Genomic DNA, 23,196 nt, shown 5'->3' with positions numbered 1-23,196 from the left:
GAAAGTGGGTGCAATCATCATGCTATTGATAAATCTTAATAGTAAATGGGGTCTTTGTAATGGTACTAGATTTATTATCAAAAGATTACGACCTAACATTATCGAAGCTGAAACAGTAACAGATCTGCAGAGGGAAAGGTTGTTCTGATTCCAAGAATTGATTTGTCCCCATCTGACACTGGCCTCCCATTTAAACTAATTCGACAACAGTTTTCCATGATGCCAGCATTTGCAATGACTATTAATAAATCACAAGGACAAACTGTAGAAAAAGTAGGAATATTTCTACCTGAACCTGTTTTCGGACATGGTCAGTTATATGTTGCTTTCTCTCGAGTTCGAAGAGTGTGTACGTTAAAGTTGTGAATTCTTCATCAGAAGGGAAATTAGTCAAGCACTCTCAAAGTGTTTTCACTCTTAATGTGGTGTACAAGGAAATATTAGAATAAATTTAATCACTTTATCAGTCATTGTTTGCATCACTGTTGTTTTTATATCATGTTTTTGTTGTTTTTATATCATGTCTTTGTTGTTGTTATATCATTTTGTTATTTATTTATTAATAAATTTATATATTATTTTCATATACATTTTACTAATTTCCTTTCATCTCTGACACTTCTATTATAGAGAAAGGGCAAATAGCAATATTAAAATTTCCTCTAATTAATTCCCTTTTAATGTGCATGAATTTCATGCACCAGGCCACTAGTAAATAAATAAAAACACAGAATCATTGTAATAAACTCCCTAAAGAACATGTAAGTATAGTCCATGGACACAGACAACAACATGGTTAGGGCCAGGAGGAAGGGAGGGAGGATTTGAGTGGAGGATGTAGAAGGAGAGGTAAATGGGGGACATCTACAATAATTTCAACAACAACAAAAATAATAAAGGTCACAATAAGTTTGAAGGGTTAAAAAAACAGAATCATTGGGCATAGATGAATTATAGCATAAAACAGAAGGCATCATGAAATATGGATGAGTGATATAAAGTTGATAATTTGTCATGTTAAGAAATATCATTTTCTAATTCTTCATATTTAGAGAATTCAAAGTAAAATAAATTTTGAATATCTCATAAAAGTTACTGACTTATTAACATACAGCAGATTCATAAAAGATAAGTAAGAACTAATCATAATGAAATTGTTAAGTTGTAACTTTCATTTCATGTCTTGCATTTAACTATTTCTGTCTAGAAGAGCCAGAGAGCTCCTGGAGGCTGGCTTTGGTAGCCTCCAGCATTTCAGAAAACCCTACTACCAATATAGTCAAACCTACTCTAGGGATAGAAAAAACACACAGTCTAGCACATTGTAGATAACTAATCAATTTCTATTAAAAAGCATGATTAAATAAGTGGGTTTATTTATTTTTTGTTTGCCAACATGTATGTAAAGCATCTGTCTATAATATATACAATACATATTAGTATTATATAATGTTTATATCATTAAAATATATATCCAATGTAAATGAAAGTTGGAAGATATTTACGAGTATTTGTTTTGCCTTTCAGGAGTGTAACCAAATCCAAGACAATTGCTGTGACTCTACCACATGTGCACTAAAAGCCGGTTTAGCTTGTTTAACGGGAGCGTGCTGTACCAAGTGCCAAGTAAGAGTTTTCTTAAAATTTTGGTATTACCTATATAAGTAAAGTTGTCATTCTTTATAATATCTATATGTTTACATTCTGCTCTACTCAATATAATTTACCTCACACCCTCAGTTTTCGCCAAAAGGAACTGCATGCAGGAGTTCCATACATGAATGTGATCTCACTGAATATTGCAATGGATCATCTGGGGAATGTCAAGAGGACTTTTATGTTCAGGATGGTCATCCATGTGAAGAGGATAAATGGCTCTGCATACAGGGACAGTGTAAGAGTATGGAATCACAATGTTCGGAAGCATTTGGTGAAGGTATTTGTTATAATTTTATTTCCTGTATATACATTTTTCTGGAAACTGAAATGAAATAGGTGTTGATATGCAATCATGATTTTTTAAATGTAATTATTAAATTTATTGGGATGAAATTAGTTAATATGATTATAAGGTTTCAGCTGTGGATTTCTATGTTACAAAATTTATATATTGATCTGTGTGACCAGCACCCAAAGTCAAATCTCCTCCTGTCACTATATATTAGGACCCCTTTCACCCTCATCCCCTTCCCTCTGGCAACCACCACACTGCTGTTTATGTCCATGAGTTTCAGTTTTATATCACTCATATGAGTAAAATCATATGGTTCTTAGCTTTTTCTGACGGACTTATTGCACTTAGCATAACATTCTCAAGGTCCATCCATGTTGTCACAAATGACAGTAGTATTTTGTCTCTTCTTATGACTGAGTAATAATAGTACATATGTACCACATTTTCTTTATCCAACCCTCTATCAAAGGACACCTCGAATGTCTCCATGTCTTGGCGACTGTGAATAATGCCATAATGAACACAGGGGTGCATATAGCTTAGTGAACGAATGTTTTTATTTTTTTGGTAGGTACCCAGAAGAGGGATTGTTGGGTCATATGGTAACTCTATTTTTAGTGTTTTCAGAAACCACCATACTGTTTTCTATAATAGTTGTACCAGTTTACATCCACGCCAGCAGTGAATGAGGGTTCCTTTTTCCCCCCACAAGCCCTCCAACACATTATCTGTCTTGTTGATAATAGCCATTCTAACAGATGTGAGGTGATAGCTCATTGTAGTTTTGATTTGCATTTTCCTATTAGCTAGTGAAGTTGAACATCTTTTCACATATCTGATGGCCGTTTGTATATTTTCTTGGGAGAGGTGTCTGTTCAGGTCCTCTGAGGATGGTTGTAATTTAAAATGACAGGCAATGGAAAGTGTTAGTAAGAATGTGGCAAAATCAGAACTTTTATGCATTGCTGGTGGGAATAGAAAAATGGTGTAGCAGCATTAGAAAACAGTTTGGCATTTCCTTAAAATGTTAAGCAGAGCTATTTCATTTCTGGTATATACCTAAGAGAATTGAACATACATGTTCCCATAAAACCTTGTATACAAGTATTCATTGCACCATTATTCATACTAATAAAAATGTAGAAATAACCCAAATGTCCGTCAGCTGATGAATGAGTAAAGCAAGTATAAAATATTACTATGCAATAAAATATTAATTTAACAAAGTGCTGATATTTGTTAAATGTAAATACATTTTGAAAACATATGGCAAGCTAAAGAAGCTAGCCACAAAGGACCACAAAAATGATTTCATTTCTATTAATATGCATATAGGCAAATGTATAAAGACAGAAAGTAGATTAATGGTTGCCTAAGACTAGAGGAGTATGAGGGGAAGGAATGTGTTTGTATGTTGTTTGACATATATACAATTTAACATTTATAACACATTTTTAAATTTTTATTTTATTTTTAAGGAAATTTATCAGGGTACAATTGGTTAATAAGGATTTAAGTGTACATTTTCATGATATGTGATTTGTATATTGCATTGTGTGCTCACCAACCAAAGTCAAATCATTATAACTACATTTATTGTCACAATTTTTTAAAAAATATTTAAAGTAGACTTTTAATTGAATTTATTAAGGTGACATTGATTCACAAAACTACACAGGTTTAAAAAAAAACTATACAGGTTTCAAGAGTACAACTCAACACACTGCATTATGCACCCACTGTCCACAGCAAATTCTCTTTCCATCTCTATCCTCCCTCTGTCCACTTCTACCTACCCCTTTCCCTCTGCCCATCACCAGATAGTATTATTTATTTATCTTTATTTTTGAAAGTATTGCAATTGTTTCCCTTTTTTCCACATTGACTCCATCCACCTTGCACCCTCCGTTCCTAGGCCTTCCCTATACTATATGTGTTTGTTATTTTTTTGCTTAATCCCTTCACCTTCTTTCATCCAGTCCCCTAACCCCCCTTCCCTCTGACAGTTGTCAGTCTGTTCTTGGTATCCATGAGTCTGTTTCTATTTTGTTTGTTAATTTATTGTGCTCCTTAGATTCCACATATCAATAGATCATATGGTATTTGTCATTTTCTGACTGGCTTTTTTCACTTAGCATAATAATCTCCAGGTCTATTCATGCTGTTGCAAAAGGTAAGTATTCCTATTTTGAATTCTTTTACAGCTGAGTAATATTCCATTGTGTAAACAGACTACAGCCTTTTCATCCACTCATCTACGGAAGTGCACTTAGGCTATTTTCAGATCTTGGCTATTGTAAATACCAATACAGTGAAAACAGGGGTTCATATAGTCTTTTGAATTAGTGTTTCGGGTTTCTTAAGGTATGTTTTCAGAAGTGAGATCACTGGGTCAAAAAGCAGTTCCTTTTTAAAAATTTTTTGAAGAAACTCCATACTTTTTTCCACAATGGCTTCATCAGTTTGCATTCTCATCAATAGTGCCCAAGGGTTCCCTTTTCTCCACATCCTCCCCAACACTTTTTGTTTAATGATTTATTAAAGATAGCCATTCTGACAGGCATGAGGTAACTTTAATTTGCATCTTTCTGATGATTAGTGATCTTGAGCATTTTTTTTCATATTTTTCTTGGCCATCTATATGTCCTCTTTGGAGAAGTGTCTATTTAGGTCATTTGCCCGTTTTTTAATTGAATTGTTTATCTTCCTTTTGTTAAGTTGTATGAGTTCCTTATATATTTTGGATATTACCCCTTTGTCAGATGTATTATTGCCAAATATATTCTCCCAATCTTAATTTTTCCTTTTGATATTATGAAAATTGGAATTGTTTAATTTCCTTTTAGGATTTTTCATTGCTAATATATAGAAGTGAAGTGCAACTGATATTTATGTGTTAATTTTGTATCTTAAAACTGAGCTGAAGTTATTAATTCTAACAGGTGTGTGTGTGTTTGTCTGTGTGTAACTTTAGAGGATGTGGAGAAAAGGGAACCCTTGGACACTATTGATGAGAATGCAAACTGATGAAGCCATTGTGGAAAAAAGTATGGAGTTTCTTCAAAAAATTTTTAAAAAGAAACTGCTTTTTGACCCAGTGATCTCACTTCTGAAAACATACCTTAAGAAACCCAAAACACTCATTCAAAAGACTATATGAACCCCTGTTTTCATTGTATTGGTATTTACAATAGCCAAGATCTGAAAATAGCCTAAGTGCACTTCCGTAGATGAGTGGATGAAAAGGCTGTGGTCTGTTTACACAATGGAATCCTACTCAGCTCTGATAATATATAATTATCACATTTATGAACACATACTTTTACTTATTTTATTCCAATTTAGATGTATATTATTTCTTTTAGTTGCCCATTGCTCTAACAATCAGGCCTTCTATTACTGTGATGAATAGAAGGATGAAAGCTTATATCCTTGTCTTATTCCTTATCATAGAGGAAAAGCTTTCAGTCATTCACCATTAAGTATTATTTCAACTGTATGGTGGTTTTTTTTTTTTAATAAATGGCCTTCATTATATTAAGTACTTTCCTTCTACTTCCAGTTAGTTGAGTGTTTTTTTGTAATTAAAAGGTGTTGAATTTTGTCAAATGTTTTTTTTGCATCAATTAACATGATTATGTGGTGGGGGTTTTTCTCTTTCATTCTTCTATTTTGGTATATGACTAATTGACTGATTTATTTTTGTATTTTGAACCATCCTTGCATTTCAGAAATAAATCCTACTTGGTATTTATAGTGCTCTTAATATGCTCTATAATTCAGTTTATAAGTATTTTGTTGTCTTTTTAAAAATTCATATTCATGGTGGTCATTAATCTATAGATTTCTTGAGGATTTTTATGTTTACATTCATGAGGAATATTCTCGAATTTTTCTTTCTTGAAATGTTTTTGGGTTGTTTTACTATCAAGTCTCATTGAATAATTCATTGAAGTATTTCCTATTCATATTTTTTGGAAGAGTCTGTGATGCACTGTATTAGTTGTTTGAAATTTTTATGGAATACATTAGTGAAGATATTTGCACTCAGACATTTTTTGTGGGAAATTTTCTGTTAATAATTAAAATTTATCAATGTGGCCGATCTTTTCAAATAAACAAATTGTTTTATTGATTTTCTCTATCATTTGTCTATTCTCTGTTTTATTATTTCTGCTATAATATTATTTCTTTCCTTCTGTTTCCTTTATGTTTAGATTTTTTCAGTATCTTAAAATGGAATGTTAGATTATTGATTTTAAATAATTTTTCTTTCCTAATTTAGTTATTTGCAGTTATAAATTTCTAAGCACTGTTTTCAATGGTTCTTATACATTTTTGTATGCCATGCTTTTATTTCCATTCAACTCAAAGTATTTTCAAATTTCCCATAAGGTTTCATTTTTATTTCTTTTATTTAGGTGTGTTTAATTTCCACATTATTGCATTTTTCTTATGTACTATTGTTATTGATTTTTAAATTCAATTTCGTTATATTCAGAGGACATAATATGTAAAATTTCAAGCCTTTTTAGTTGTATGCATGGTCTATCTTGAAGAATATCCAAATGCATGGAGAAGAATAGGCATTCTGCTGTTGTTGGATAGATATCTGTTATGTCTAGTTTATTGGTAGTATTGTTCTAATTTTGTATTTTCTTGCTGATCTTCTGTTTATTTGTTCTATTCATTATTGAAAAGTTGGCAGACATCAACCATGTACTCTAAGTATGGCACTTTTACAAAAGTTCAAAATAGGTCAGGCCATTTCATTAACTGAAACGCTGTTGGCGTTGGGCTACCATAGAGGAGATATAAGAATATTTCCAAACTAAAACGTCACAGTTCCCTTTACCCTATAAACTGTTTTACCCAGGATTCCACCAAGAAACAAAATCTGAAAAAAATTAAATTATTTTTTCTATATGTATAACTGCAATCCATCTACCTATCAAAATTAAGGAATTGGCTTATGTAATTCTGAGGGTAAAATGTTTGTTTGTTTTATGAGAGATACTGGAGAGCTGAAACAAAGCAGATGGAAAGTGCAAAGATGATGTCCACTATCCTCCATCCCCTCAGAGAACATCAGTAAATCCCTAGATGTATGCCAAACTACATGCCTTTACCTCAGACCAAAGCTCCAGGAACAGCCAAGAGGCGCTAGACCTGTGTAAAAGCTCCCCTCTGGAAAATATTGGTACTTTGGAGCTGGGCAGAGGGCACCCCTCCTCTGAGGTTTCTAAAGGATTACAGTAAGCCTTTAGATGTGTGTTTCAGTATATATGTAGCATGGTTCTCTTAATTATTTTTAAAAGATTCTTTTATTTTATATTCTTAACTTTAATTTTTTGCCTTTGAGAAGCCCTGTTTTAAGTCTAAATGTGTCTTTCTCTTCTAAGAGTGGTATATTTACTAAAACATCTACCCCTGCTACCAGAGCCCAGAAAGTGCGTAAGAATCTGCACTGGTTTATAGAAGTCATCTCTTTATATTTTAATCCCCTGCTTTTCACATTTTTAGAATCAGGAAAAAGCCTTGAAAGGAGACTAAACTATATGTTAATGCCCCTTGAGACTCTAGTTTTGTCACTATAGTTATGAAAGATCTCCAAATTTGTCATATTTTGTGTCCACCAGCAATTGGCTGCTTCTCTTGCTTAGCTGACACTTTTGACTTCTCACCCATGCCAGGTTTGTAAATGACCTCTGGACAAAATCAACTGCTTATTTTCTGTTCACTACTGCTGTTAGGAGTTTCAACAGATATCCTAATGTGTCTACTGGGGCTTCTCTTTTGGTGTGTCATAATGGAGTGGTTAAATCTTTCTATCAAAGAGTTTTGACTTAATCCTAGAATAGAACTGATGATGGAGGGTTATGTTAAGTAAACTGCCCTTTAAGTAGGTTGTATCTTAAGAGAATTAAATACATTCTGTCTATGGATTGGATAGCAAATGTGAAGATGAATCAATTGTGGCTCCAATACTTTTTGGTCTGAAGTACTTATGATAAAAACCAAAGATATAAGTTGACTGGCTTGACTTGAAAAGATATTTATGCAAACACAAATTATTGACTAATAAGATATTCTTTAAATTTCTTACAGACATGTGTTTCTATACTTACTAACAATTTAAAAATAAACTGAATACAATGCTTATATCTAAGGTATTTGGATAGTAAGAATATTTTAACTTCTAAATATTTCATTGAAGTGGTTTTGTGTGATCTTAAACCTACTTTTTATTTTCAATTTATAGTACAAGATTATTTTGTGCAATATATATTGTAAACTATTTTAAAATGCCAAATTCATTTGTTAATTATTTTAAAATTAATATAAGTTCAATGTGACTAACCATACTTTTCTTTTTCAGCTTTAGGTGCAGCTCCTCCAGAGTGTTTTAAATACCTTAATTCTATGACTGATAGATCTGGCAGCTGTGGTGCAGATGCTTCAGGATACAAGAAGTGTGATCCTAAGTATGCTTTACAAAACTTAAGAAACTTTATTTTTGCCTTAAATTTGAAAATACCACCACATAAGGTTATGTGTAATAAAAATTTCACCTGGCCACAAAGACTTCATTTAATCAAATTAGAATTATTTGAAATACAGAATGTCTGTGCTTCTGTTTCTCATATATCCAAATTACCCTTAGTATCTCCCGATACACTGTTTAATTTACACATAGATTAATTAATTATCCATTAGTTAGATTGACTGATTTTTTTTATTTTTCATGCTGTCACTTTAATTTTACAAAGGATGACCATTCTTATAGTAATGAAACGAAAACAACACATGCATTTTTACATTTTTACTACCCAGGAAGTAGTAAAGCACTGTGTTTAAGAACATGTGCTCAAGAACATGTGCTGTACAGCTAGACACCATAGTTTCAAATGCTAACCATACCATTTATCTACTTGAATGACCTTGGACATATGTTTCACATATATAAAATATAAATATTAATTTCACTAACATCATTGGTCTGATGCCAGTGGGGAGTTTCAGTAGTCTAGGAAAAGCACTTAAAATGGGACTGACATATGGTATGCACACCACAAAGTACATCTTAGTACATTTACAAATTGCTTTTCCATATACTCAAATCCAGAATACACAGAAGTGTGTTTTATAATTGCTAAAGCACATACTGACCAAAGAAAACCTTCTAACTAATATGACTACGTTTTCCTTTAAATCCCTGGTAATTTTTATAGTAGTTGCTACAAAGTACTTCTCTGCTAATTGCCATATCTAGGTCATTTTGATATTGGTATCCAGTGATTTATTTGCATCCTGACTATGTCACATTTTAATTTTTTATATGCCTAGCACTTTTTTATTTTATAATGAATACTATGAATAATATACAATGGAAATTTTGTGTTATTTTTATGCATTTCAGAAGGCTAATGAATTTTGATATGGAAGGGATTGAACATAATTGGACTCATAAATAGTATCTCTCTATGAGCAGCAGCTGAAAATAGTGTTCTTTATCTTTAAGATACACTTTAATAATTCCCTAGAGTGTTCATTGTACATGCTTAGTTAGTGGTCAGAAAGGGTTTAGGGTGAAGTTCATATACACATCTTAGTGCTCAGTCCCTTTTAATTTTCAGTCACCAAATTGATATTAAGCTCATATTCTAATTCTGCCTTTTGATTTTTCAAGCTAAGGATATTTAAAATGTTCTCATGGATTATTTTTAAAGCCACAGTCCAAAATGCCTCATATGGAATTTCCATTCTTATGGCTCAATTATCATTCAATTCTTCCCTCTCTGTTTACATTTCAAAGCTTTCAGTGTGTGTGTGTGTGTGTGTGTGTGTGTGTGTGTGTTTGTGTTAGATTAGAATTCTACTCTAACTCCAACCAACTTCAACCTACTTCTTAACTGTATAAGTGATTCTTAAGTCAAGTTCTGTGTTAATACCTTCCAGCTAAAAACCACAAGGAACCCACCTGCAATTGAACAAGTTTGGTTTCTTACAGCTTCTAGTCAGTGAGACTTTACACTATGGGAAACTGTGAAACATCTTAGCTCCAGGGTTTTAGAGACTAATTATAGGACTTGAGCTTGTGTTAAAGTGACTTTCAGTAGGGTTTCAGGAAGTGGATCATTGCTCTGAATTGGATGTTTTCAGGAAGTGAAAGTAATTCTGTGATCGGATATATTAATAAATCATATGTGAAGAAGGAAAACTAGAGAGTGAAGCTAAAGCTGTACTCTCTCTCTCTCTCTCTCTATATATATATATAAAAGCCTAAGCGACCATCTGACCGTCCGACGGGTAGCTAGGATGTGCAATGACCACCAGGGGGCATACGCTCAACACTGGAGCTGCTGAGCTGTGGTGACTTGGCAGCGGTGGTTCTCGGGTGATGCACCTGAAACCAGAGAGGAGGGAGCCAGATTCCAGGGTGTGTCACCCGAGAACCACCCTCTCGCAATCTGGGACCCCTTGGGAAATGTTGGAGAGCTGGTTTTGGCCCGATCCCCGCAGGGCAGGCCGAGGTACCCCACTGGTGTACAAATCCGTGCACTGGACCTCTAGTTGGTAATAAAACAACAGTAACTCATATTGGCTGGATGAGAGGGATGTTTGGTAATTTTGTTGCTTGGACAATGTTTATTTCTTGTCTTCCTATGTTCAGAGATGATTTATGCTGTGGACTTTTTTTTTTTTTTTCTTGATCGGCATAGTCACTGAATGGCTTTACCTAAAGTTGATATTCTTATACTGGCCTGTATTTAACAGGTAAATACCATGGTCTAGCAATGAGGGCAACGTAGCTTGTATCAACTTCAAGGCCTTGCTGTAATATCAGACCTTCACTGAATGCCAGAGGCTAGTTTTCTCTCTTAAATTTTCCTCTTTTGCTAAAAAGGCAAAAAATCAGAAATAGAAAATTGATCCTCCCACCCCTAAAATTGTTCTAACATATCTATATTTTCAATATTGCTAAGATTTTATGCTGAGTAGAAGGTTATTTAGAGAACATGGTATGTAGTTGGGCTGGGATTAGTCTCTCTAGTGCAGGAGAATTTGTTGACTCCTCTGACAGCAATGGATGTGTGGTTGACTTATGACCTCAAACAGAACTCATGGACCAAACAAAAATGTGATGGTATAACATGTGCCACAAACAGATATGGACAATAATCCCTTAGACATGATTTTGAGGATATCCATTTTGTTAAAATACTGCGTATACTTTAAATAATGGACCTAGTGATAGCCCCACAGTATATAATTTGTTTACTTTGTTTATTAATGTCACTTTGACCCTTGAGCTCTTACTTTTGAAAGTACTCAATTAAAAGGTAAATAGATGTTAAATTTAGCTTAGCAAATATTTAGGAGTTTAGATAAAAAATATTTAGGAGTTTAGATAAAAAATATTTAGGAGTTTAAATGTAAACAGTTTATTCTTGTTTTTCATTATATAAAACTAGTGGCCCAATGCACGGATTTGTGCACATTGAAAGGAAATTATTTAGAAGATGGCTGGTGGGGCGGGACTGGGTGAGACTAGCCAGACAGGCCCTGGAGCCAACCTCCCACAGGCCCTCCCTGGCTGGCTGCACCTGGGGCAGCGCCGGGGCTCAAAGGGCATCTGCAGTCATCACAGCTCAGCAGTAAAGCAGATTTGGGCGACAGTGCTCCAGCAACAACAAAAGCCAAGGCTGAAGGTGGAATTGCCTTTTTTTAATTTAAATTTTTCATTGTTGAAAATATTACATATATCTCCTTTTTCCTCATTGACCTCTCCCTGGCCACTCCCACCTCCCAGCACATACCCTCACCACCTTACTGTCTGTGTCCATTGGTTATGCTTATATGCATGCATACAAGTCCTTTGGTTGATCTCTTAAGCCCCAACTCCCCTCCCCTCCCCTGCCTTCCCTCTGAGGTTTGACAGTCGGTTTGGTGCTTCTCCGTCTCTGGATCCATTTTTGTTCATCAGTTTATGTTGTTCATTATATTCCACAAATGAGTGAGATCATGTGATATTATCTTTCTCTGACTGACTTATTTCACTTAGTATAATTCTCTTCGTGTCCATCCATGCTGTTGCAAATGGTAAGAGTTCTTTCTTTTATATAGCAGTGTAGAATTCCATTGTGCAGATGTACCACAATTTTCTAAACTACTCATCTGCTGATGGGCCCTTAGGCTGTTTCCAAATCTTAGTTATTATGAATTGTGCTGCTATGAACATAGGGGTACATATATTATTTGTGATTGATGTTTCTGATTTCTTGGGTTATATTCCTAGAAGTGGGATTACTGGGTCAAATGGGATTACTATTTTTAATTTTTTGAGGAAATGCCATACTGTTTTCCACAGTGGTTGCACCAGTCTGCATTCCCACCAGCAATGCATGAGGGTTCCCCTTTTTCCACATTCTTACCAACACTTGTCATTTGTTGATTTGTTGATGATAGCCATTCTGACAGGTGTGAGATGGTACCTCATTGTCATTTTAATTTGCATCTCTGGGATCATTAGTGACTCTGAGAATGTTTTTATATGTCTCTTGGCCTTCTGTATGTCCTCTTTCAAAAAGTGTCTATTTAGTTCCTTTTCCTATTTTTTTTTTTGGATTGTGTATTTTCCTTTTGTTAAGTTATATGAGTCCCCTATTAATTTTGGAGATTATTAATACTTTTTCTCATTTTCTGGTTACTTTCATAATTTTTGTGCATCATAGTGCTATCATTATGATGTATTTTAGTGGTTATATGTTAGTATTTATTAAGTAAAATATTTCAAAGTCTTTACCCATAATGGTGAGAAGTAGGCATTATGTTTAAAAACTGAAAAGGATAAACTTTGTTAATTTTTTAGTATAGAATAAACTGGAAATTGATTATGTCTAAGAATCAAAAAAGTAAAAGAATCATTACAAAAATATCAGGTTATCTAGGAAGTAGCTCATCATTACTAAAATGTTCCATTATTATCAATGCAGGTAAGACCCTCATTTTTTTTGTGTTTCACAATTAATTGCATATAATTTTTTCAGAACTTCAGTGTTTTATTTAAATCTTTTTGCTTTAGAAATGATATTCTAATATTTATTTGTATTTAAAACTAATGATTTTCATTTATTTGTAAATTATAGTGATGTGATGTGTGGAAAATTAATATGTAAACATGACGGTGAAAATATACTTGAAAGTAGCAGCGCCATTATTATTTATACTAATGTAAATGGAAATATCTGTGTCGCATTGGAATATAAATATGATCATGCTGAGAGCAATAAGATGTGGGTAAAAGATGGAACTGTTTGTGGTACAAATAAGGTATGTATGCTTTTAGTCTCAAATGACTTTCTAATTTATACTCTATTTTTAAATGCATGATTAATATTTTCCTCATAATTTAAGTACACATTCAATTTCATAAGTAAAAAATTGAAAAATTTTAAATGAGAAAAAACTAAAAAAGAAAAAATATATAATCTGTTTTCATGCATATATGATATCACCATGAATATTTTATTACCTTTTTTCTTAAATTTTTTTTACGTTCACTGATCTGAGAATCATATCGTTCATTCACTGTATTTATTTTGTTAAATTATAATGCACAGAGTATTTCTAATGTTATGACCTATCTTATGATATAATTACTTTAAAATAGCTGTTAAATAATATGTTACCACTTAAGTGATAACATTAATCCTATATAGTAAAGAGGGAGTATGCTAATTGACCATCACACCCTCACAAGATGGAGGTGCCCAGTCCCCTCTGCCCCTCCCCTGGCTTTGGCTCCTCCTGTACCCCCCACTGACTGAGGCTCATGCAAGCAGGGCAGGCTGAAGTGTAGGCAAGCCTTGGATGGCATCTGCCCAGCCTCCCAGGGCCAGCCCAAGACTCAGGTAACCAGGGCTGGCCAAGGCTTGTGCTATTGGCAGTGGCAGCAGCAGAGGTATGATGGGGGTGTCACCTTCCCCTGATTTCCAGGTTGCCTCCCACACCTGAGGGCTCCTGGACTGTGAGAGGGGGCAGGCCAGGCTGAGGGACCTTCCCTCCAGTGCATGAATTTTTATGCACCAGGACTCTAGTCTATAATAATCTATAATAATAAAAGCACAATAGGTTAATTAGATGAAATGTTCTTCTGGACATCCTTCTGGATAACCTTCCAGAGGAAACCAAGGCTGCAAGGAAAGACTGGGTACCTGGTGCCTGCCGGCGGCCTGAGAGAAGCTGGTATCGGCAGCCGGGGGACTAAAGGCCTACTCTTGCAAAAATTTTGTGCATCAGGCCTCTAGTATAGAATGAATAGAGTAAAGCAAAAATTAATAGAAGGCACATATACGATGAGTAACTACTCTTTCTATTTTTATGAACATTCTATCCAATCTCTCTCTCTCTATCTCTCTCTGAGAATGTAATAGAATCTACAGACATTGTATATACACTAGTAGCCCAGTATATGAAATTCGTGCACATTAAAAGGGAATTAATTGCCCTAACCAGTTTGGCTCAGTGGATAGAGCGTCGGCCTGCGGACTCAAGGGTCCCAGGTTTGATTCTGGTCAAGGGCATGTACCTTGGTTGCGGGCACATCCCAGTGGGGAGTGTGCAGGAGGCAGCTGATCGATGTTTCTCTCTCATTGATGTTTTTCACTCTCTATCCCTCACCCTTCCTCTCTGTAAAAAATCAATAAAATATATTTTTTTAAAAAGGAAATTAATTAGCAGAGATATTTTAATATTGTTATTTTCCCTTTCTCTATAATAGAAGTGTGAGAGATTAAAGGAAATTAGTAAAATGTATATGAAAATAATATATAAATGTATTAATAAATAAACAGTAACAGAAGGATATAACAACAACAAAGGCATGATATGAAAACAACAAGAACATGATATGAAAACTACAAAAACATGATATAAAAACAACAGTGATGCAAACAATGACTGATGAAGTGATTAAACTTATTCTAATATCTCCCTGTACACCACATTAAGATTGCAAACACTTTCAGAGTGCTTGACTAATTTCCCCTGTGATGAAGTACTTAGAACTTTAACTGTAACATCACATGCTCTTCAAACTCGAGAGAAAGCAACATATAACTGACCATGTGCAAAAACGGGTTCAGGTAAGAATATGCCTACTTTGTCTAGAGCAGTGATGGCAAACTTTTTGAGCTCGGCGTGTCAGCATTTTGAAAAACCCTAACTTAACTCTGGTGCCATGTCACATATAGAAATTTTTTGATATTTGCAACCATAGTAAAACAAAGATTGATTATTTTGATATTTGTTTTATATATTTAAATGCCATTTAAAAAAGAAAAATCAACCAAAAAAATGAGTTTGCGTGTCACCTCTGACACGCTTGTCATACGTTCACCATCAGTCTAGAGTTTGTCCTTGTGATTTATCAATAGTCATCACAAATGCTGGCATCAGGGGAAACTGTCGTTGAATCAATTTAAATGGGAGGCCAGTGTCAGATGGGGACAAATCAATTCTTGGAATCAGAACAGCCTCTCCCTCTGAAGATCCTGTTAATACTTCAGCTTCGATAATGTTAGGTTGTAATCCTTTGATAATAAATCTGGTACCATTACAAAGACCCCATTTACTATTGAGATTTCTCAATAGCATGATGATTGCACCCACTTTCAATTTTAATTTATGACACAGCATTCCCGAAGGAGTAATACTATTAAGAAATTTGATGAGAAAATTTTCCTTGTCAGCATCATCTGTGGAATCAATGGAATCATCACTCAAATGTGTGTGAAAATCTCCATCGAATATATCCAAAATTTCTTCATTTAATTTTTGAACATGCTCATTTTTTGGACAAAGAATTGTATGTTTAGATATATGTTTAATACTATCTATAGCAGTGGTTCTCAACCTTGGCTGCACATTAGAATCACCTGGGAATCTTTTTAAAATCCTGATTCCTGGGCCTCATCCTCCGGAAATTGTTTCTGTGTTATGGGGTGGGGCCACAACATTAGTAACAAAGAAACAGAATTTAAACTTCATTGTGGGGAGACGCTACAGTGTTTTGGACAGGTTCAAGCCTTGGACTGACTAATTGCCAAGTGCAAGTCCCAGCTTGGAGGGCAGGGCCCTCCCAGCACAATTATAGCCAACAGCTATAGTTGTAAGCTTGAACCTATGGTCTGAACACACATGGCCCCACGTGCCTGAGTGATGTAGGCTTGATAGAGTTCAGGTGCATGTAGTTGAGTAGTACTTTGCCTAGTAGCATCTGCTATAAAATAAAGGCATGGCTGTGAGCATGGTTGCTGTCTCTCAGAGAAGCAGCGTCTCACTGAGACCCGGCTTTCATTCTCTTGTCTGTCTTTTCTAAGCCTTTCAGCCGCTCCCACTCAGGTTCACCCCTGGCCATGCTGGTGCGTGGCACACTTTAGAAAGATCTGCCTCCATGCTCCGAGGGCGGGTTCCTGCCTCAAACCCCGCCCTTACAGGAAACAGCTTGGGGGAGGGCGCAGCCATTGCCAAGACAACCCCTGCAGGACTGACTTCCTTCCACTTGGTTGCAGCGGTTCTTCTGGATGTGATGAACACCACCCATGGTTTTTAAATAAGTAGATTCTTTTAGGACATCAATATATAACATTCTTATGTAGCTATACTAACTGCATATTTTTTACAAGAACATCCCATTCTATTATCTAAATTTATTATTCACTAGAGGTCCAGGGCATGAAATTCATGCATGGGAAGGGGGGGCAGCCTATACCATCTCCAATTCAGGACCCCTGGGGACCCTGGAGATTGGGCCTAAACCAGCAGTCGGACATCCTTCTCACAATCCTGGATGCTGGTTCCTAATCACTCACCTGCCTGCCTGGTCACCCCTAAATGCCCCCCTGCCAGCCTGATTGCTCCTCACTATCTCTGCATGCCAGCCTGGTAGCTCCTAACTCCCCCCTCCTCCTGCTGACCTGGTCTCTTCTTACTGCACCCCTGCCATCCTGGTCACCCCCAACTGCCCCACTCTGCTGGCCTGTTTGCCCCCAACTGCCCACCCCCACCAGCCTAGTTGCCCCTCACTGTCCCCACCCTGCTGGCCTGGTTGCCCCCAACTGCCTTCCCCTGCCAGCCTGGTTGCCCCCAACTGCCTCCTCTGCTGGTCTGGTTGCCCCATGCAGCCTGCTGTCCAGTTGTTTGGTCATCCCTCACTAACCCCCCTGCCAGCCTGGTCATAGGCAGCCATCTAGTGAGGATGTGAGGGTTAATTTGCATACTACCTCTTTATTATATAAGATTGTACAGATGTATATGTATCAGAATTTCTGTCTTCCTACATTTTTGCTCTATGAAATATATGTCACTAAGGTATATATACATAAGTACACAACAAAGCTGGTTTAAATTATTCTTAAATCTAAATTTTAAGTTACAAATTTTCTCTCATCTAATAAGAAGTATAATGCATTAAATTACTTGATGAAGAATATAGGGAAAGGCAAAATATAATTGACTTGGGAGCAGAATAGTTATTTTGGAAATGATGAGTAAAAATTTATGTTTTGGTTGTAACCAGGAATAAATGAAATCTTAAAATTTTTCACATTTTAATTGTAAATCATTATGAATGTATACATGTCTATAATATATTCTTTTCACCTGATCTTGTGGAAATACTAGAAGCCCGGTGCACAAATTTGTGCACGGGTGGGGTACATTCGGCCCATCCCAATGGGGACCAATCAGGGTGGGGCCAGACGGGGTGTCTAATGCTGGTAGCTATAGCTTTTCTCCAGCTGGATCTAATTATACTTTAAAGATGGTCAAAAGAAAACCCACAACAGAACTGTTTTGCATTTCACAAGCCATGAGATGAAGTTATGTGTTGTTTGCAAATGTATATCAAGATGGATGATGACCCTTTAATGATTTTTATGTTCTTCCTTGGGCACTACCCTTAGTTTCCCAATATGATCTTCATGTCTGTTTGTTTAAAAGTTTTTCTGTTTTTGAATTTGCTTACCCTTCGCTGTTGCTCCTGGTAGTCTGTGGGTCCTCTTAGCCGCCCCATCTAAAGAGCGATTGAAAGCTCATCTAATTTGCAAGGCACCGCAATTTCACAAAATCCCCATCCAGCCTCTCTATACTCCTCAGCAAAGGGCCGCCATCCTGTTAATGCTTAGGTTGCCTTTTTGGCTAACTTGGAAGGTATCCTGGGGCTGTGGGACATGGAGGAAGAATTCCACACCTTGGCTGCAGTATTAGCAGAGCCCTCTGGAGACTCTGGTCAGGGTCTAAAGGGACTGATAATTATTTTCTTGTGCTTACACTAAATGTACACGCACCAGGGAGATAAAGCAGATAAAGCAGTGCAGTGCTTTGGAAGACTGACTGAGACACACAATTTCAATGTGTGATATAGAGGTGTCGGAGGCTGACCAGGGGAGGGGCCATCCAGGGGGAGGGGCCTCAGGTGGTTGGCAGCTGTCCCCGCCCCCTATCGGGGTGTTGGGGGCCAATCAGGGGCTGGGCTGGCCAGGGAGGGAGGCAATTGGGGCCTGGATCAGGCTGGTTGGCTGCCACAGTGTGCGGCGTAGCCACCAGTCGTTCTGGTTGTTCTGGTTGTTCCACAGTAATGGTTGCTGGGCTTTTATATATATAGATTTGTCATACATAATAAAATCTTATTACAACATTACTAATATTAATTTTAAAAATTAGGAATAAAATTATAAATGAAGAATTGTTATCCCAAATTCTCACATAAAATTCAGACATTTAAAAAACTTTGTAATAAGTTTGCTTTTATAAAATTAACTTTGCAAAAATTTCCCAAATTATTGCATAAACTGTCTTTAATTTTTAACTCTCTATTACTTCTAAATAATCTACCACAGACTGTATAAGTGAGGAATTGCACAGGAAACAAGAACCACCGAGAATGGTTTTATCCCCCAAGAATGGCTTAAACAGGATATGGATTAAGCCATTTGTTTGTCATGCAAAAAATTGTCCATTAGAGATGTCATGGGGTTTCATCATATCATCAATGATCCAGACTCAGTCTAGTTTTTCAGCTATAGATCCTTTTCTGGTAAAGTGATACTCTTCCTTATGTTTTCAAGATGATTAATGGAACTCCAACTATCTTCACATTTCAAGAAGGATTATTGTAAGAGCGAATGGGAGGAAAGGGTGCACCAAGGTGATACTTTATCAAATAGACATCTACTTCAGCAGTTTGAAATCATGCTACTGTTTATCATTAAAAAAATACATGATGATGTTGAAGAAGTTTCTGTTTCAAGGTAGAGAGATAAAGAGGCTGGATAGAGATTTTGGAAGGTCTTAGCCAAGCGGTGGCCGCAAAATGTTGGCTTCATGTATATTATATCTTGCTTTTAGCAAAAGATGATCAAGCTAGCTGCATATTAGTGCTCAAAAATTTTTATGTATTCTGCAAATTAGAATATCATTTTTTACATACTACTATGTAAATGTTCATTTGGATTTGAATGAACACTTTGTCACAAGAAATTTCAAAATTCCTTTATCAACAAAAAAAAAATAGCAAGAAGTATTGAATCCAATACATATTATTTCAATTCTTGGACATTATAAAGCTACATATGAATTTTTTTCAATAAATACAGCCAACTCTCCATATTCACAGTTTTTCATCTGTGGATCCAATTAACAGTGGATTGAAAACAATATTTTTGATCCACGGATGGGAAACCACAGATGTGGAGGGCTGAAGGTATGTATTGTTCTATGCCATTTTGCATAAGGAACTTGAGCATCCATGGATTTTAGAACTAATTTGTCCATGGATACCAAGAACTGACTGTAGTTAAGTTTTGGGGCAGTCAAAAGTCATACTCTAATTTCCAACTGCAAGTGAATCAGCACCATTACCCCTGAGTTGTTCAAGGATCAACTATATTGCTCTTACAATATGAGCGCAGTGTTATTACCTTTTATCCTAGTTTATAAAGAACTGGATATAACATACTATTTTTGATGTAAAATATGTATGAACATAAGATATATTTCTATTTGTATGTGTCTTCTTTAATATGTTTCAAGAATGTTTCATAATTTTCAGCAATAAGTCTTGCAACTCCTTGATTAAGTTTATTCCTTAGTATTGTATTCTTTTTGATGCTATTGAAAAATGGACTGTTTACTTCATTTCCTTTTTAAATTGTGCACCATTGATATACGGAAATGCAACTGGTTATTATGTTACATAATAATTAAAAAACAATGCACACACCTTAAAAATACTTCATTGCTAAAAAATGCTAACCATCATTTGAGTCTTTAACAAGTCATAATCTTTTTTATAGTAAAGGGTCTTGTCTTGGTGTTGATGGCTGCTGACTGATAAGGATGATCATTTTTGAATGTTCAGGTGGCTGTGACAATTTCTTAAAATAAGACAATAAAGATTGCTTCACCAATTGACTCTTCCTTTCATGAACAATTTTTCTGCATTACTTGATAGCATTTTACCAACAGAACTTCTTTTAAAATTGGAGTCAGTCTTCCAAAGCACTGCACTGCTTTATCTGCTAAGTTTACATAATTTTCTAAATTCTTTGCTGTCATTTCAACAGTCTTCACAACATCTTCACCAGGAATAGATTTCATTCCAACAGACCAACTTCTTTGTTCATTCATAAGAAGCAATTTCTGATCTATTAAATTTTTATCATGAGATGGTAGCAACTCAGTCATATCTTCAGGCTCCACTTCTAATTCTAGTTCTCCTGCTATTTCCACCACACCTGCAGGTGCCTCCTCCACTGAGGTATTGAACCCCTCAGTCATCCATGGCCATTGGAATCAACTTCTTTTAAACTCCTGATAATGTTGATATTTTGACCTCTTTCCATGAATCACAAATGTTCTTAATGACATCTAGAATGGTGAATCGTTTCCAAAAGGTTTTCAATGTACTTTGCTGATACCCATCAGGGGGATCACTATTATAACAGTGATAGTCTTTCAAAATGTATTCCTTAAATAATAAGACGATCTGTGGGCTATAGAATGGATGTTGTATTAGCAAGCATGAAACACACACACACACACAATCTCATTGTTCATCAGAGCTCTTGACTGTCTAGGTGCACTGTCAATGATCAGTAATATTTTAAAATAAACCTTTTCTGCCCTAGTCAGTTTGGCTAAGTGGATAGAGCCTCAGCCTGCAGGGACTGAAGGGTCCCTGGTTCAATTCCAGTCAAGGGCACATGTCTCAGTTGCAGGCTCAATTGACAAAAAATAAATAAATAAAAGAAATATTTTCTTCTGAGCAGTAAGTCACAACAGGGTCCTTAAAAGATTCAGTAAACCATGTTATAAATAGATGTGCTGTCATCAGGCTTCAGTGTTCCATTTATAGAGCAAAGGTAGAGTATAGTTAACATGACTCTTAAGGGCCCCAAGATTTTTCCCCCAAAATCTTGGAGCCTCCAATAGAGGCCATTGTAGGGTGATTAATTTGCCAAATTCAAAAATTGTGTGTCTCAGGGAATAGGGAGACTTGAGGAGAGGGAGTGAGATAGGGAAACAGCCAGTCTGGTGGAGTGGTCAGAACACACACATTTATTGATTACATGTGCCGTCTTACATGGTCATGGCTCATGGTACCTCAAAACAATTGCAATGGAACATCGTAGGCACTGATCACAGATCACTATAACAAAAATAATAATGGAAAGGTATGAAATATTGTGAAAGTCACAAAAATGTGACACAGAGACAAAAAGTGAGCAAATGCTATTGGAAAAATGGTGCCAATAGTCTGGCTTAAAGCAGGGTTACCACAAACCTTCGGTATGTGTATATATGTATACATGTATATATATATATATACAGATTCTGTAAAGTGCAATAAAGTGAAGCACAAGAAAATGAGGTATGCCTGTATTGTATTTTTCATCTTTTTTATTGCTTTTTAAAATTGCTCTCTTTGTTGATATTCTCATTTTGTTCATGTCAGTTTTCTAATTTCCTTCTATTCTTTTTCTTTTTTTTCAATCATCACCCAAGGATATTTTTTTCCATTGATTTTTTAGAGAGAGTAGAAGAAAGAGGGAAAGACAGAGAGAAATATCAATGTGAGAGAAACACATTGATTGGTTGCCTCCTGCAGGCGCCCTCACCAGGGTCCGACCAGAAAGGAGCCTGCAATCAAGGTACCTGATTTGACCGGTATGGAACCCAGGACCCTTCAATCTACAGGTCAATGCTCTGTCCACTGAGCAAAACTGGCTAGGGCAAATTTCCTTTCATTATCCAGTTTTCATTTATCTTCTTCAGCAGATTTAGTATAGTTACTTAAAAATAACATGTCACTTCACTTAAATGAGATATGTTTTTCTGTTTCTTTTTATTTCTTGTGATCTTTTAAATAAAACAATCACTTCTCCCATTGTTTTCAGACCGGCTCTGTGCAGGGACAGTCCTGTACTAATTTGTTGGGTAGCTCTGACCCTTGGCATCAGCCTGTGGAGAAAGCTTGTGGTCTGATAACTTTTGTGATATGCATCTTTCCAGGGCCTCTGTGTGACTTTTTTGATTTCCCACATTTATGAATGCTTTAAATGTCTTATTATTCCAAATAGTCTCATGCAAGAGACTATTTCTTTGGGGCTTTAAGTGATCTATTGTATGTCTCCACCAATAATCTCTTGCCCCAGGTGTCTGCAAAGTCTTAGTCTTCCTGAGCAGTGTCCATTGCGTCTCTCCATTTGAGATTTAAATTAGGTAAATGGGACAAGTCCTCAGGAACTTCTCAGACGTAATATTGAAAATAGGATCTTTTCTGCTCTCTTCAGTTTAGGGAGGGAACTGGGAACTCAGCTTCTTCAAACCAAGACTGTGCCAAAGGAGTGACACAAGGTTGAACAAAAAAGCCACAAAGGTTTCTACCTCTCTTTCTTCCTCCTTTTTAAAAAATATCTCCAAGGGAAAACAATTTGGGACTTCCTAGTGCACTATTTTACTCTCCAGATTTTTTTTTCAAGATTAGGTAAAATTTGCTCATAAGTGTCACTGGTGTAGGGTACACATGATCATTTAAATCCTATATGTCTGGTCACTGATGGCCACTGGAATAATGCTGGCTTCAGTATTTGATTCTTTTGAGAAATCACATTGTCTCGCATTTTCTGAGCTTAAAAATAACTTTATTTCCAGTGACAACGATGTGTTTATTTTTA

The 23,196-nt window shown here is 35.9% G+C and overlaps 1 protein-coding gene across 1 annotated transcript in view; it reads left to right on the top strand.

Annotated features, from left to right (window-relative positions):
• LOC102437361 (disintegrin and metalloproteinase domain-containing protein 2) overlaps positions 1-23,196 on the top strand; it is an 82,516-nt gene that overhangs the window by 42,972 nt on the left and 16,348 nt on the right. Inside the window, exons 13-16 of the mRNA XM_023751830.1 lie at positions 1,528-1,626; positions 1,741-1,942; positions 8,334-8,439; positions 13,105-13,288. Of these exons, the coding sequence (XP_023607598.1) occupies positions 1,528-1,626; positions 1,741-1,942; positions 8,334-8,439; positions 13,105-13,288 (591 nt within the window). The remainder of the gene's footprint in view (positions 1-1,527; positions 1,627-1,740; positions 1,943-8,333; positions 8,440-13,104; positions 13,289-23,196) is intronic.

The sequence above is a fragment of the Myotis lucifugus genome, unplaced genomic scaffold, assembly GCF_000147115.1.
Source record: "Myotis lucifugus unplaced genomic scaffold, Myoluc2.0 scaffold_26, whole genome shotgun sequence".
Lineage (NCBI taxonomy): Eukaryota > Metazoa > Chordata > Mammalia > Chiroptera > Vespertilionidae > Myotis > Myotis lucifugus.
This window is presented reverse-complemented; position numbering and strand designations above follow the sequence as displayed.